Source organism: Bombina bombina, chromosome 7 (genome assembly GCF_027579735.1).
Source record: "Bombina bombina isolate aBomBom1 chromosome 7, aBomBom1.pri, whole genome shotgun sequence".
NCBI lineage: Eukaryota > Metazoa > Chordata > Amphibia > Anura > Bombinatoridae > Bombina > Bombina bombina.
The window spans coordinates 141,622,654-141,639,837 of NC_069505.1; the positions used below are offsets into that span (position 1 = coordinate 141,622,654).

The 17,184-nt window shown below is 34.2% G+C and overlaps 1 protein-coding gene across 1 annotated transcript in view; it reads left to right on the forward strand.

Moving 5' to 3' along the window:
* Positions 1 to 5,379: 5,379 nt before the first annotated feature.
* PRMT3 (protein arginine methyltransferase 3) overlaps positions 5,380 to 17,184 on the forward strand; it is a 606,280-nt gene continuing 594,475 nt past the window's right edge. The window contains exons 1-3 of the mRNA XM_053720370.1: positions 5,380 to 5,456; positions 9,349 to 9,460; positions 14,698 to 14,780. Coding sequence (XP_053576345.1) covers positions 5,435 to 5,456; positions 9,349 to 9,460; positions 14,698 to 14,780 — 217 coding nt within the window. The 5' untranslated portion in view covers positions 5,380 to 5,434. The remainder of the gene's footprint in view (positions 5,457 to 9,348; positions 9,461 to 14,697; positions 14,781 to 17,184) is intronic.

The following is a 17,184-nucleotide window of genomic DNA, read 5'->3' on the forward strand; positions in this document are numbered from 1 at the left end:
TCAGTGGGCACTGACAGGGCTGCTATAAGTGTCTGTGCTCAGTGGGCACTGACAGGCCACCTTTAAGTGTCTGCCTTCAGTAAACAGTTACAAATGTATAAAAAGCTGTAGGTTGAGGGTTTGATACATTGTACCATGTAGGTGAGCAGAGCTAGCTGGCTGGCTGGGGAAAGTCTATGGGGAGAACAGGGATTTTACACCCCAAAATATGGCTCCCATTTTTGTTCCTGGAGACTCAAGCACTGCAGAATTGTTGGTAGCCCTCACCTGAACCCCATACCAATTTTTGAAGTAAAATAATGTGATATGACCGGTGTTGTATCAGAAATGGTGCCTCTGTAGAATTCCGGGTCCTCGGCTCATCGGCAAGAATCGGAACTCCGCCCCATTCGCCCATTCTCCTCCCACCTCATACATTTCCATATCCCGTCTTGAAAGCTCAGTCTCCATGCTCGTGCATGAGAAACATCCACTGCCCGCCACTCTGCTATCGCAACAGCTTCTTCTGCAGCTTGTCACACGCTCCCTGCTCCCTTCAATATGTTAATTAGACAGCTCCTAATGCTCTTCAAAAATACACCAATACATATTCTGCTGCATTTTGTTTCATGTTTAAAGAAACAGTTTGTCATATAATTAAATAAAGATTAATAATAATAATAATAATGTGCATGATTGTTTAATATTTTTGTTCTTTGGATATCATTTGTTGAAAATACTTTAAATACCTATTCTGCTGCATTTTTTATTTTTTTTATGTTTAAAGAAGCAGTTTGCAATATCATCAATTAAAGATTAATACCAATAATGTGCATGGTTCTTTACTACTTTTGTTCTCTGGATATCCTTTGTTGAAAATAATTTATTGAAATATTGCAATACATATACTGTTGCATTTTTTTTTAATGTTTAAAGAAGAATATCATCAAATAAAGATTAATAACAATTATGTGCATGATTGCTTACTACTTTTGTTCTCTGGATATACTTTGTTGAAAAGTCTTTATTGAAATACTCCAATACATATACTGCTGCTTTTTTTTTTTTAGTGTTTTTTTTAATGTTTAAAGAAACAGTTTGTAACATCATCAAATAAAGATTAATAACAATAATGTGCATGGTTCTTTACTACTTTTGTTCTCCGGATATCTTTTGTTGAAAAAACTTTATTGAAATACTCCAATACATTTTCTGCTGCAATTTTATTTTTTAATGTTTAAAGAAACAGTTTGTAATATCATCCAATAAAGATTAATAACAATAATGTGCATGGTTCTTTACTACTTTTGTTCTCCAGATATCCTTTGTTGAAAATACTTTATTGAAATACTCCAATACATATTCTGCTGCAATTTTTTTTTTAATGTTTAAAGAAGAATATCATCAAATAAAGATTAATAACAATAATGTGCATGGTTCTGTAGTACGTTTGTTCTCTGGATATCCTTTGTTGAAAATACTTTATTAAAATACTCCAATAAATATTCTGCTGCATTTTGTTTTATGTTTAAAGAAACAGTTTGTCATATCATCAAATAAAGATTAATAACAATAATGTGCATGGTTCTTTACTACTTTTGTTCTCTGGATATCCTTTGTTGAAAAGATTTTATTAAAATACTGCAATACGTATTCTGCTGTAATTTTTAATTTTTATGTTTAAAGAAACAGTTTGTAATATCATCAAATAAAGATTAATAACAATAATGTGCATGGTTCTTTACTACTTTTGTTCATTGGATATCCTTTGTTGAAAAGACTTTATTGAAATACTCCAATACATATTCTGCTGCAATTTTTTTTAATGTTTAAAGAAACAGTTTGTCATATTGTCATATCATCAAATAAAGATTAATAGCAATAATGTGCATGGTTCTTTATTACTTTTGTTCTCTGGATATCCTTTGCTGAAAAGACTTTATTGAAATACTCCAATACATATTCTGCTGCATTTTGTTTTATGTTTAAAGAAACAGTTTGTAATATCATCAAATAAAGATTAATAACAATAATGTGCATGGTTCTTTACTACTTTTGTTCTTTGGATATCCTTTGTTGAAAATACTTTATTGAAATACTCCAATACATATACTGCTGCAATTTTTATGTTTAATGTTTAAAGAAACAGTTTGCAATAAAAGAGGAGGTGGTGGTGTAGGAGCTACCTATGAGGTCTTAGCTAAAATCCCTATATAGTTTTTATAATCTCAAAATAAAGACAGATAAGAATATACAGAAAACAAAAGGGGTGGGACAAGCACTCCAATATAGAGCCGAACAGAGGATGATAATAAATTGAAGGTGAATGAAAATAGTATATACTATAAAAGGATTTTCGGATACCCAAGATAGGTGTTAGACATTTAATGTATATTAACAAAATGCAAAATATAAATTAAAAATGATATATTAGAAATAAGTTATTAATAAGCGATGCCGGCATCTGACCAAAATAAATAAAAGTATAATATATATCTAAAATTGTTTTTTATTAAAAGTTATAAATATAACATTGGAAAATATGGATGATTGATGGCAGTAGAATATTCACTTTATGTTTTACATCAAACTCAATAATCAAAATACTGACGCTTCTAAACAGAGAGCATACAAGAGCATGCAGAAGTGTACATAAGAACAAAAACGGGCTGTATATGTTCAATATAGCTCTAAATGAGAGGCAGAGAAAATAAGACAATACTATACTGCATATGTCCGTGAACTACGTGTAATTCTGCTGTGCACAGACTTGGATGTTGATGGATCCGAAGACAGAAGAGCAGAGAAACAAACCAAGTCCACTATCCAAAGGAGCGTATAACTGCCGAATGTTCCGTAAGCAGTGAGGTCAGGTCATCTAACTTGGGTATGTGATCAACTAGTTTCCAAAGGATACTTTGTATCCGTCTCTACATCCGTCTATGTAGCAAGAAAGTCTCTTGTAATAGAGTTACTGATGGAGCTACCTAGTGGAGAGGAAGTGTGTGAAGCAGAATTTGTCAAAGTGTCACTGTTGTTTATTCACTTCAAAGTCCAAAAAATTCAAACAGAACAAAACGGCACAAAAAACTAAACTGAAGATTCACCATCAGTAACTCTATTACAAGAGACTTTCTTGCTACATAGACGGATGTAGAGACGGATACAAAGTATCCTTTGGAAACTAGTTGATCACATACCCAAGTTAGATGACCTGACCTCACTGCTTACGGAACATTCGGCAGTTATACGCTCCTTTGGATAGTGGACTTGGTTTGTTTCTCTGCTCTTCTGTCTTCGGATCCATCAACATCCAAGTCTGTGCACAGCAGAATTACACGTAGTTCACGGACATATGCAGTATAAGTATTGTCTTATTTTCTCTGCCTCTCATTTAGAGCTATATTGAACATATACAACCCGTTTTTGTTCTTATGTACGCTTCTGCATGCTCTTGTATGCTCTCTGTTTAGAAGCGTCAGTATTTTGATTATTGAGTTTGATGTAAAACATAAAGTGAATATTCTAATGCCATCAATCATCCATATTTTCCAATGTTATATTTATAACTTTTAATAAAAAACAATTTTATATATATATTATACTTTCATTTATTTTGGTCAGATGCCGGCATCGCTTATTAATAACTTATTTCTAATATATCATTTTTAATTTATATTTTGCATTTTGTTAATATACATTAAATGTCTAACACCTATCTTGGGTATCCGAAAATCCTTTTATAGTATATACTATTTTCATTCACCTTCAATTTATTATCATCCTCTGTTCGGCTCTATATTGGAGCGCTTGTCCCACCCCTTTTGTTTTCTGTATATTCTTATCTGTCTTTATTTTGAGATTAAAAAAACTATATAGGGATTTTAGCTAAGACCTCATAGGTAGCTCCTACACCACCACCTCCTCTTTTATTGCAAACTGTTTCTTTAAACATTAAACATAAAAATTGCAGCAGAATATGTATTGGAGTGTTTTAATAAAGTCTTTTCAACAAAGGATATCCAGAGAACAAAAGTAGTAAACAATCATGCACATAATTGTTATTAATCTTTATTTGATGATATTACAAACTGTTTCTTTAAACATTAAAAAAAAATTGCAGCAGAATATGTATTGGAGTATTTCAATGAAGTATTTTCAACAAAGGATATCCAGAGAACAAAAGTAGTAAAGAACCATGCACATTATTGTTATTAATCTTTATTTGATGATATGACAAACTGTTTCTTTAAACATTAAACATAAAAATTGCAGCAATATATATATTGCAGTATTTTAATAGTCTTTTCAACAAAGGATATCCAAAGAACAAAAGTAGGAAACAGTCATGCACATTATTATTATTAATCTTTATTTGATTATATGACAAACTGTTTCTTTATAGATTAAAAAAACACTAAAAAAAGCAGCAGTATATGTATTGTTGTATTTAAAAAAAGTGTTTTCAACAAAGGATATCCAGAGAACAGAAGTAGTAAAGAACCATGCACATTATTGTTATTAATCTTTATGTGATGATATTGCAAACTGTTTCTTTAAATATTAAAAAAATGCAGCAGTATATGTATTGTAGTATTTCAATAATGTCTTTTCAACAAAGGATATACAAAGAACAAAAGTAGGAAACAATCATGCACATTATTATTATTAATCTTTATTTGATGATATGACAAACTGTTTCTTTACACATAAAAAAAAACACTAAAAAAAGCAGCAGTATATGTATTGTAGTATTTCAATATAGTGTTTTCAACAAAGGATATCCAAAGAACAAAAGTAGTAAAGAACCATGCACATTATTGTTATTAATCTTTATTTGATGATATGACAAACTGTTTCTTTACACATTAAACATAAACATTGCAGCAGTATATGTATTGCAGTATTTTAATAAAGTATTTTAAACAAAGGATATCCAAAAAACAAAAATATTAAACAATCATGCACATTATTATTATTAATCTTTATTTAATTATATGACAAACTGTTTCTTTAAACATAAAAAAAATGCAGCAGAATATGTATTGGGGTATTTTTGATGAGCATCAGGAGCTGTTTAATGACGTATTGAAGGGAGCAGGGAGCGTGTGACAAGCTGCATTACAGCAGCAGAAGAAGCTGTTGCGATAGCAGAGTGGCGGGGAGTGGAAGTTTCTCATGCACGAGCACGGAGACTGAGCTTTCAAGACGGGATATGGAAATGTATGAGGTGGGAGGAGAATGGGAGTAGCTGCAGTGAGGGGCGGAGTTCCGATTTTATCCTAAACGGTATTGAATCAGTTACAGTGTGATAGCTCCCCCTAAAGGAAATAGAATTATAAAATAGATTTTACGTCAGCAATGTTACTATGGTAACCACTCGCTTCCCCATCAACCTGACGCTAGCGGAGTATGACCCGGAAGTAGTTTGTGAAATACTGAAAGCTAGGGCAAGATGGCGCAGCACACTGAGACATGTGAGTGATAGTGTTATCGTTACATGGTCGTTTCAGATTTCTTGGTCTATCTGTCAGTGCGTGGCTTTGAGGGAAATGTGACCGTACTACTTGTCCCGATTATATATATAAGTTCGCTTATATCGGTTTTGCTGTAGACTTATAGACATGGGCTGATGTATTCTCTCATAATGTTTTGCTGTAGACATATACAGCAATTGAAACAGCATGTATCCCCGGGCAGCGGGGGGGCAACATAATGGGGAGGTGAAAATGCGGGGGGGGCAACATAATGGGGAGGTGAAAATGATTCTGTCATCAGCATAGTTGTGGACCCCAATTGTTTGCTGTATAGGAGCAAATCTTTTATCGAATAGATACAGATTAATGGTTACCAAATACTATTATTACTGCCATGTTTATGTATTTACCATCAGTGTTGTCAACAGGTATAAGTGGGGAAACACTAGGCTCTTGTGGGGGGAAACTATGGAAATGACAGGACTTTTATACCCTGATATTTTACTGGAGTCAAGCTATCAGTTTAAAAATCCAAGTCAAGCTATCAGACACTGTTTTGGAGCTATCAGACAGGTTTAAAACAGTAGTCAAGCTATCAGACACTTATTTGTTAGTACTTTCTTAAGACTATTAAAGGCTGTACCATACATATATGCTAATAAGAAATGTTTTAATGAATACCACAAGCATTTTTGTTATAAATGTCACTCAAATGTAAAAAAAAAAAGTAATATTCCAGCATTTCTCTAAGCGTTAAAAACAAAATTCCCCATTGTGCCACTACATTTTCACCACAGCTAGTTCAAACAATGACCCCATTAAGATATCACAAAGTATGGAAACTTTTTAGTGTGGAATTTTATAAATATAGGGCCCCAAACGTCCCTAAAATTGCAAAAATCATCACTTTCAAGCAATTTCACTTATATTTCACAATATAGGTCCCCAAATGTCCCTTGAATTTCATAAATCGGCCCTTTTCAGCAAATTAACTTAGGAATAAAAAAGAAATCTCCCATTGTTCCACTAAGATTTCACCACAGCTATCTCACACAATGACCCCTCTGTGGTGAAATTTTAGTGGAACAATGGGAGATTTCTTTTTTATTCCTAAGTGAATTTGCTGAAAAGGGCCAATTTATGAAATTCAAGGGACATTTGGGGCCCTATATTTTTAAAATTCCACAGTAAAAAGTCTCCAAACTTTGTGATATCCTAGAGGGGTCATTGGGTGAGCTAGCTGTGGTGAAATTTTAGTGGAACAATGGGAGATTTCTTTTTTATCCCAAAGTGAAATTTTTGGAAAGTGCCAATTTTTTCAATTTGAGGGACATTTGGGGCCCAATATTTTTAAAATTCCACAATAAAAATGGTCCAAACTTAGTGATACCGTAGAGGGGTCATTGTGTGAGCTAGCTGTGGTGAAATCTTAGTGGAACAATGGGAGATTTCTTTTTTATTCCTAAGTTAATTTGCTGAAAAGGGCCGATTTATGAAATTCAAGGGACATTTGGGGACCTATATTTTTAAAATTCCACTGTAAAAAGTCTCCAAACTTTGTGATATCGTTGAGGGGTCATTGGGTGAGCTAGCTGTGGTGAAATTTTAGTGGAACAATGGGAGATTTTGCTTTTATCCCTAAGTGAAATTGCTTGAAAGTGATGATTTTTGCAATTTTAGGGACGTTTGGGGCCCTATATTTATAAAATTCCACACTAAAAAGTTTCCATACTTTGTTATATCTTAGTGGGGTCATTGTTTGAACTAGCTGTGGTGAAAATGTAGTGGCACAATGGGGAATTTTGTTTTTAACGCTTAGAGAAATGCTGGAATATGACTTTTTTTTTTTTACATTTGAGTGACATTTATAACAAAAATGCTTGTGGTATTCATTAAAACATTTCTTATTAGCATATATGTATGGTACAGCCTTTAATAGTCTTAAGAAAGTACTAACAAATAAGTGTCTGATAGCTTGACTACTGTTTTAAACCTGTCTGATAGCTCCAAAACAGTGTCTGATAGCTTGACTTGGATTTTTAAACTGTCTGATAGCTTGACTCCAGTGATATTTTGGCCCCTATTGCACACGTTAATTTTATCATTAGGAGGGTACAACAAAGATTTGTCACAAAGATTTTACATCTTAGTTGATAATTACAGCAGAAACATTAAACAATAATCAGCAACAATGAAAAAGGCAATCATTTTAAAATATATATTGTGTAAATATGTGTCAAAACAATATAAATTGCAAAGGACAATAGATATAAGAAATATTGCCAGTACAATAATCTGAAACAATATATATTTCAATAGTTGTAAAATAAAGTGTGTTTATATATAAATTATATATATATATTTTGAAACAATATAAGTTTCATTAACTTTGAAATGAAATATAGTGTAAACTTCTATCACTTTAAATATATACACTTTAATTTAAAAATGATGGAAATGTACATTGTCTCAGAGTATAGCTCTGGGGATATATCCTCTATTTAAAAAGAGATACCACTTATTAGTGTGTTACTATATTTATTTGACTTTGATATTTATATTATGTACACATAACAAATAAAGAATATATTATTCGCAAAAAAAATTCCCAGATAATTGCACTATCTGGGAAATAATAATATTTAAGAGAGATATACCACTAAGTGGATCATAACATTTAGGGTTTTATTGCCCTAGGTACTCTAAATTCTAGAAAAGTGTGAGTATATTGTCTGCCATGGGTGTTCTAGTTGACAATGCTCTAAATTTATTTGCACTGAAGACAGAGTAAAGTACAGAGAGGCATGAAATGCATCAGTTTCCTACACCTCACTGTTGAGATACCGAAAGGGAGACCCAGGAAGGTGCTGAGAGTACTGTACCTGGTTATCAACTATATAAGAGCCAGACAGTTACATTTAAAGAAGCAGCAATGTCATTAAATTGCATCAATGGCTGGAGCAGCAGCTTAGATGAAAAGTACAAAAAAATAAATGAAGAAAGCAGTCTATGTCCATTGGCGTGCTGAGGTAGCCAATTGTGGCTTCCAGGGTTACTTAACCCAGTCCACAGCCATGGATCAGCCTAAGCTTCCACTACCATGTGCCTGCTGGAGAAGGATACCCCTAGAGCTCTGTTCTACACTGTTCCTAAAAAATGCTGCCCTAGGTACAGGCCTAATTAGCATAGTCCAAAATATGTCCATGCTCTAGTTATACCTTTTGGCTAAAATTTGTTTATTATGCAATGTGCGCTCAGACTAATCTGGGGTGTAGTTTACTTATAATATAACTGGAGATATGTGGTATAGACATTATCATATTACCTTAAAAAAGAACCCAAGATGTACAAAATATGTCAGATGTAGGGCCCAGCTAATGGACCCAGGGATGGAGAAATCATAGACCCAACTAGAAGCAATTTTAGGAGTTGGGTTTGGGCCATTGGTTCCTGTATGTTTTGTTTCCCAGAAAAGTTAGGTCAAAATTGAAATATGAATGGTTGCAATTCAATTTTAAATAAGAGCAGTTTTGCAATATACTTTCATTAGCAAAAATGCTTCTAGTAAAAGCTATTATAACTGGTGTAAAAACAAGCATTTGTTTGTGCTGAAATAACTTTTTTTTTTTTTGCTCAAGTGGTTTCTAACGTCTTTTTTTATTATCCTAGATAGTTGTGTATGTTGTTTATTCCTTGAATCCAGGAATAGCAGTCAATTTATATAAAACTGTAATTTACAATAGTTAAAAATATAAAAGTAAGTGGGATACTGGCATTTCCCACTGCTTGTGTACCTGGTGAGTGATTTATCCAGCCATAAAAGCAGTGTTATGTATTAACTTAGCTTTGCTTTGATATTAAATCTTAAATATATTTTCTGTTCTGTTGTTAGCACTGGGTGACTGTGATGATATGCCAGAGTTGTCAGACAGCGATGACGCACCTTGGGAGGATGAAGATGAACTTGAAGTTAAAGCTGAAGTCCGCTGTTTATTTTGTGAAAGGTATTTTAACTCCCTATATAAAAATGATACAATATCATTGTTTTAGTTATTATTGTGCTTATAAAGAAGGGGGTTACAAATTGATATCAAATTTAGTAGCTAGCAAGAATATTAAGTAGCCAGGCAAGGGTGTTTTTACATAGTTAAATACAGAATAATTTACAAAAAGTTTGGGGTTTGTCATGTCCTGTTTTAAAGTGACATTTTTATAATGCTGTACATGAAAGGCACAATAAATACATAGTTCTATAAAGAGCTGGAGCAAATTACCTTGCACACATAAAGTATGTTAAGCATTTTATTTAAATGTGTTAAATGTCCTATAAATTACTGTCAACTATAATGTTTTTTTTTCTCAAGGTTTCCTATGTAGAGGGTCCACTTGCCTCATTGTGTAGCTAAGCTACAGTCTCTTCTAGAGCACCCCAAAATGTCACATAGTGTACCTGTGCTTGTCACTTTTGTAGCAATTATCTGCTACCTAGAGGGGCATGAGAATTTTCATTTGAAAGAGAGGAAATTACATAAGGAGTGTTATGTGCATGTGGCATGTACTGTTTCCCCCCCTGCATTTTCTATTGTAATATGTGTAATTAATATATATATATATGTTTAAAAGGACCACTAGACTTCCAAGTTACCTCCCCAGTTAGGAATTATTCAAAACTACTTATGATCATGGACAGACATTGGAGTCATAAATTAAATTTATATCAGAAAGCTTTAAATATGGATGTGAGCTAACCACGACTGATGTTACTGGCAATTGCTATAATACTGGTGGGATATGGCTGATCTGCTGAATGGCAATTACTGAAATTCAGGTGGAATGGCTTTGAGTGCGGGAAAATTATTAGAATGAAAAATAATTAATATTTAATTAAAAAAAAAAAAAAAAAAAATTATGGAGGAAGACAAACAGTGATGTAAGTCCATCTGAAGGAATTAGGGAAACTACTACAAACAGACAGGTAAAGGGAAGAAAATGAAATATGAGAAAAAAATGTTTCTTTTTTTATATACTTTAATTCCACTATTTCAAGCCAAGACTATACCAACGTTTGCTGGCTTTAGAATGGAAGCATCTTCCTCTGAGCAGTGCGCCAGACGGGAGGAGTTAAACATACAATCTAGCTACGCAAGTTGTTAAGTACTACTAGTAACTCCTCCTGCCTTGGGTTTTCACTGATGTCCAGGCACTGTAGGGAGTTGCGGCGCAACGTGGGTGACACCATCATAGGAGATTAATTCCTATTTGATGTTGTCAAGGACAACCAACATGGTGGTCCACGGACCACTGGTTGGCGACCGCTGAGATAGAGCATACATTTTTGAACAACTTTCCACTTTACTTCTATTATCTAATTTGCTTTGTTCTCTTGGTAACCCTTAATTGAAGGAGTAGCCATGCACTACTGGGAGCTAGCTGAACACATCAGTAATCCAATGAGAAGAGTCAAATATGTGCACCCACCAATCAGCAGCTAGCTCCTAGTAATGCTTTGGTACTCCTGAGCCTATGTAGGTATTCTTTGCAACAAAGGATAGCAAGAGAATAAAGCAAAATAGATAATAGAAGCAAATTGAAAATTGTTAAAAATTGGATGCTCTATCAAAATCATGAAATAAAAAATTTGGGTTCAGTATCCCTTTAAGTGAAAAATTAGAACTTTTTGTTTTCAGCTTGTTCTTAATCACATTTAAAAGAAAAACAAAGTTGAATTTTCTGTTAAATAATAAGAGAGCTTCTTATTAAGACAGATTTGAAACCAGTTATTTCCCAGCTTTTTTTTTTTTTGTTTTGTTATATCCGAGTGACATGAAACCCAATTTCTTTCATAAAGATGGTGACATTCCATCAATCATTACTCCTGGGAATTCCACTCCTGGCCACTAGGAGGAGGTAAATATTCCCCAAACTCCAAGAGCACTTAAACCCTCCCAGCTCACTGTAAAGACTTAATTATTATATTATCCTCCACAGGAAGAAGGTGAAGAATTAAGGTGCTCTAAATTCTCAGTTGAAAGGGGCTCTCATGTGATAGTGCATGCCAGTCTCTCAGTCGCTCCTGTATGTTAGCGCACGTGTTATTGAGCCTTTTTTTTGTGAGCTTCGGCCCATTTGTGTTTGGATAGTTTTTCTGTATTTAGCACGCTTCTGTGGGATAGTGCATGCTGGATCTGTTTGCTCGTCGTGCATCTGAGCCGCGTTCCTTTTGTGGGTTAGTGCATGTCCTTAATGTGTTAGCGTGGGAGTTTTTTTGTTTCCCACCACGCTAGTACGGATGCATTCCTTTAGCTACTTAGTGTGTTTTTGTGTTTGCTCGACCACTTCAGGTTTTGTGGATATAGTAAGATTTGCTTAAAAGGACTCTAAAGTCAAAATTAAACTTTCATGATTCAGATATAGCAGCCATTTTAAACAACTTTCCAATTTACAACCATTAACAAAATGTATATTTAGACTTTTTTGAGTCACCAGTTCCTACTGAGCATGTGCAAGAATTCACAGAATATACTATATGCATTTGTGATTGGCTGATCTACTGTATTTACTGGTCCTTTAAAGGGACAGTCTACACCCTAGCTTATGTTTTACTTACCTGTTCAATCATAATAAACAAACATCCTGCACTGGGTCCATTGTATAGCTGATTGAAAGCATTAGCTGTAATTTTTGAAAATGTTTTGTTTGAAAGTAGCCTAAATGGCAGCTAAGCCATCATAGCAGTGGCTTATATCAGCCATCAATGGGGTATTTATAGTTCCCTAGTGATGAGGGATGTCTCTCAAATTTTGAATTGGGTAGAGTACATTTTCTGTACAATTTCTGCAGTTCATGTTTTGGGAATGAGCAGTTGGGAAGCAGATTATCTAAGTCACTATTCTCTTTATCCTGGGGAGTGGTCTGTTCATCTGTAGTTTTTCAACTAGATTGTAGAATGGTGGGGTTTTCCAGAGTTAGACCTGATGGTTTCTCGTTTGAACAACAGGCTTCCCGGATAATTGGAAAGGTCCAGGGATCCTTAGATGGAGTTTGTGGATGCTATAATAGCTACTTAGTTGTCTTGTCTTGCTTAACATCTTTCCACCAAGATGATAGCTCAGATCAAGCGGGAGCTATCATCAGTAATTATGATTGCTCCAGCTTGGCCTTGCAGACCTTGGTTTGTGGATCTGTTTCAAATGTCCAGTTGTTCTGTGTTTCACTGCATTATAACCTTCTGTTTCAAGGTCCTTTGTTTTATCAGAATCTTGAAACTCTTATCTTGACTGGTTGGAGATTGAATGCTTAATTTTGAAACCGAGAGGTTTTTCTAATTCTGTAGTTAAAATATTAATTCAAGTCCGTAAACCTGTGACAAGAAAGATTTATGAAAAGGTTTGGAAAGTTTTTCTTGCCTCGTTTGAAAACAGGGTTTTAGCAGGCATTCTTTTAGGATTCCTAGTATTCTTCAGTTTCTTCAAGATGGCGTGGATAAGGGTTTATCCACTTAAAGGGTTACATTTTGGCTCTTTCTGTGTTGTTTCACAAGTAAATTGCTACGTTTCCTGACATTTAGAGCTTTGTTAACCAGCTTTATTCATGATCAAGCCAGATATTAAACCAATTTCTCCTCAATGGAACCTTAAAAGGACAATGTACACTAATTATCATACAACTTCATGTAATAGACACTACTATAAAGAGGAATGTGTTCAGATACTAATCTAAAAATCCAGTTTAAACCTTTTAAAAATGTATTTAGAAGCTCCCAGTTTAGCACTCTTGATGAGGTTAGGCTGGGACACCCAGTGAAGGGGCATTGGAAAACAGGAAGAGCAGACACTCCCCCCCTCCATGCATATGAAAATACAGATTACACAAACAGGAGCAGCAGGAACCTGTAGACTTCATTCTATATCCGATACTTTGGGGCTTGGTCATGGGTCTTAAAATCAGCACAATGTTATTAAAAAAATAAGAAAAACTATGCATTGTTACAAAAACACTCATAGAGGGGCTATATAAATGAATAATCTACAAAACATTTATGTTAACTCTAGCATTTTGATTTTGTTGCTTCTTCTGAAGTGGTGGTGAAGTGATAGGAAAGTCCTTCATGGAATAGTTTCTGGACATTGGACTCCAGAGCTTGGGTATTTTTTTTCTCATGATTAATGACTCGTGGACTCCACAAGACCTGCCAATTTCATTTTAATTTTTTTTGTGGTAAATTTGTTTTCTGGCTGCATTCTAGTTTGCTCTTGGTTTTCCCTTCCTTGACCTTTCCTACCTTTCTTCTTCTCCTTGCTTCACTATACTTCAGATTGACTTTCCAGTTAGTTAGATGGACAGGTTTAAGTGCTCTGGGAATAATCGCGCCTCTTAGTGGCCAGAAGTGCAATTCCTAGGAGTAATGACTCGTGGACTCTCACTATCATGAAATAAATGATCAGTTAAGCATAAGCTATGTTTTTTTCTTTTCTTTCATGATTCAGACTGAGCATGCATATTATCAACTGTGCTTGTCTTCTTTGTTGAAAAGCATATCTAGGTAGCTCCCAGTAGAGATTGGAAAGTTGTTTAAAATTGTCTGCTCTATCAGAATCATTAAAGAACATTTTTGGGTTTCATGTCCTTTTAAAGAGAGAATACAGTCAACTTTTCCTCTATTATTTCATTTCAAATAGCTAAGCAATAACATATTTGTTTTTTAAAAACTCATGTTCTTGAATAAATCAGTTTTCTTGTCACACTTGCAGGAGCGCATTCCTCTTCACTAGTAACACAGACGCAGTTCTCCTTATCAGCCAGTGAGGATTAGCAGGAAGTACGAAATCAGAACTACAGTATTAATTTAAATTTAAACCTATTTCGCTTAACATTTTTCTACACATGATAGAAATTCTGAGTACCATGCTTGATATGAATGTATTCTGCAGGAACATACATACAAGACTGGAAATTATTCATTTGTAAGAAATTGCAGTGGATTTGTAAGATTTATCTCCCCTATGGTTAAAGGGGCACTATAGTCAAAATTAAATGTATATGATTTAGATAGAGCAGTTTTTAAAAGCTTTCCTATTTTATGCACACTTTCTGAGGCGCTAGCTCCTACTGAGCATGTGCAAGATTTCACAGTGGATACATACATGAGTCTGATTTGCTAATGGCTGTCACATAAGGGGTGGGAAAATGCAAATACATTTTTAAATTTGTTAGAATTTTTTTACTGCTTTTATATTTGTAGGTTATTCCTCTCTGCCGAAGTGACATTTTCTCATTGTGAATCCCAGCATCAATTTAATATACGCATGGTAGTTAATAAATTTGGTAAGTTAAATTATATATTTTTGGTTGGCATTTATATATGATTTTTTAATGTTTTGTTGTGATCTGATTACTATCTGTCTGTCTGTCTAATCTATCCATCTATATACTGTGTATTGAAATAAAATGGATAAATAAGTTTAAAACAGATGCAATTTGTGACAATTTATATGCATTTTATTTTGCCTTTGTTTTTATTTTATTTTTTTATTTTTTTTACTATTCTGAATTTTGACACTGTCATGCATACATTATCAAATAAGTTGTGTCACAGCTCTTTAAATTTAGAAATTTTCTTAGCTTAGAAATGTATCTAACCCTTTTAAAGGGATAGAAAGGTCAAACGCACTGCACCAGAAAAGTAGCATTTTATATGGCTGTGTAGCCAGTAGAGAGTTAATAACACAGCAATACAAAATTATTTATGTATACCATTTTAATTAGAGGTAAAGCTTCTTAGACAGAACGGTATTGCAAATACAGGCATCTCCCCACTATCAAAAGCGCAATCCTGTCAACTTTTGAATTTCATCATCTGCAGTAATTTTTCATATTCAGTGACATCACAGTAAGAGACGTCAAAGGAAGAGATGTCATATGAAGTTAAGCAATATACAACAGACTTTTAAAAATGACAAAGAATAAAAATAATTCCTTTACTTTAGAATTTCTACCAGTAAACAGAAAACAGTCTGCGTCATTAGTCAAAATGTATTAAAGTGTCTAATTTAAACAAATAATACATGTGCACATATATTTACAAAACTTTTACTATTTACAGTCATTAATTCTTCCAAAAGAGCATAAAAATAGAAAAATTCTTGCACTGTACCATCTCCAAATTAATTATTTTTAACTGTCCAGCTCTTATATATTATCACTTCCCTATTTATTACACTATTGCAGGGCTCACACACAGAACTGAACTGACACACACTTACCATAGATCTACTGTCCTAATAGCCAACAGCAATACTTCCTAAGTTATCCTGGAGTCCTAATGACACTTTGAGGGCAGAGGTGCAGGGATGGAGCTAGGCTGCAGTGTGTCAAATTACTATAAACAAGAGGAGAGATACAGCAAACACTCAGGGCAGATGATCTTACTGTGTGATTATGCACAGCACCGGACTAGGTGAGCTGTTGAGGGCAAATTGATTTTTTTATTATTTAGTCTGACACCAATTTTCATATTTTTGCACTGTGTGTAGGAAGTGGTGTAAGTTTAAGCTCAAGCTAAAATCAGTACGCTGCAGACAGTAGAGAGTGCTAAAATATGAAGATTGCTGTCAGACTAAATAATGCAAAGATGCATCAATAAATTATCTACAGTAGTAGCCAAGTAATCTCCCCCTCTTTTACAACAAATCAGCACAGTTCTTTACCTATTGTGGAGGAGCTGTTTGTGTTTTTTCTTCTGATTTGTGGCATAAACATTGATCCCTCAGAGAAGGTTCAGCAATGAGTCCTTGCCTAGACCTGCTCTGAGTGATCAAGCAGAGTACTTGCTGCACGCACAGCTTCAACGCAGCTGATCCCCATTAACTTGTGTCACACATGCCCCAACTCAGCTGCAGACTTCCAAATCAGGGACATTTCTAGGGACAAAAAAATCCAGGGACATACAACAAAATCCAGGGACTATCCCTGAAAATCAGGGACTGTTGGCAACTATGTAATTGCAGTGAGTGCAAAATAATGAAAACCATTTTCAGCATTTAGAAGTGAAAGAGTTACGTGTTTAAAATTGTATGCAAAATTTGCAGGATTTGTTGGTTTAATGCAAACCAAAGACATACCCCATTTTATGGGATATCTAAATATGCAGTGAAATAATTTTTTATAGGTAAATATTTATATCAACAATCAAGAATTTATTTCAAACAAATCTGTACAAAAACTGTTTTATAAGTGTTTAAAACTACCCTTTAGTAAGTAAAATTCACATTTTGAAAAGGTATGTACCTCCTTTACTCCGGTTTATTGTGGCTGCATAAAAATGAGCCGATACCCTATTCAATACCTCATTAATGGGCTATTAATTAAAAATAAATTCATAAGAGATATGTTTGCAATTTGGTAGGGGCTCTCATATTAACGTGTGTCTTGTTTAAGCCGTAATGGGCCAGATTATGAGTGGAGCGCTAACAGTTATGCATAAGTGAAAAGGGTTTATCACAGGTGTTTGTGCTTATTGAGTTTTTCGGTTGTATTACAAGTTAAAGTAAACGCTATCGCTTGAGCACAATTGAATCTAATGCTCGTCGGGATAGCGCATCCTCAGAGCTCTGGTTAACTGTTTTGCCAAACAAAAAAGTGTCACAAAACACATCAAAAATACATAAGTACAGTTACACTCATAATAACACTATCTGATAAAAAATTATTTTCAAAACTATTGCACAAA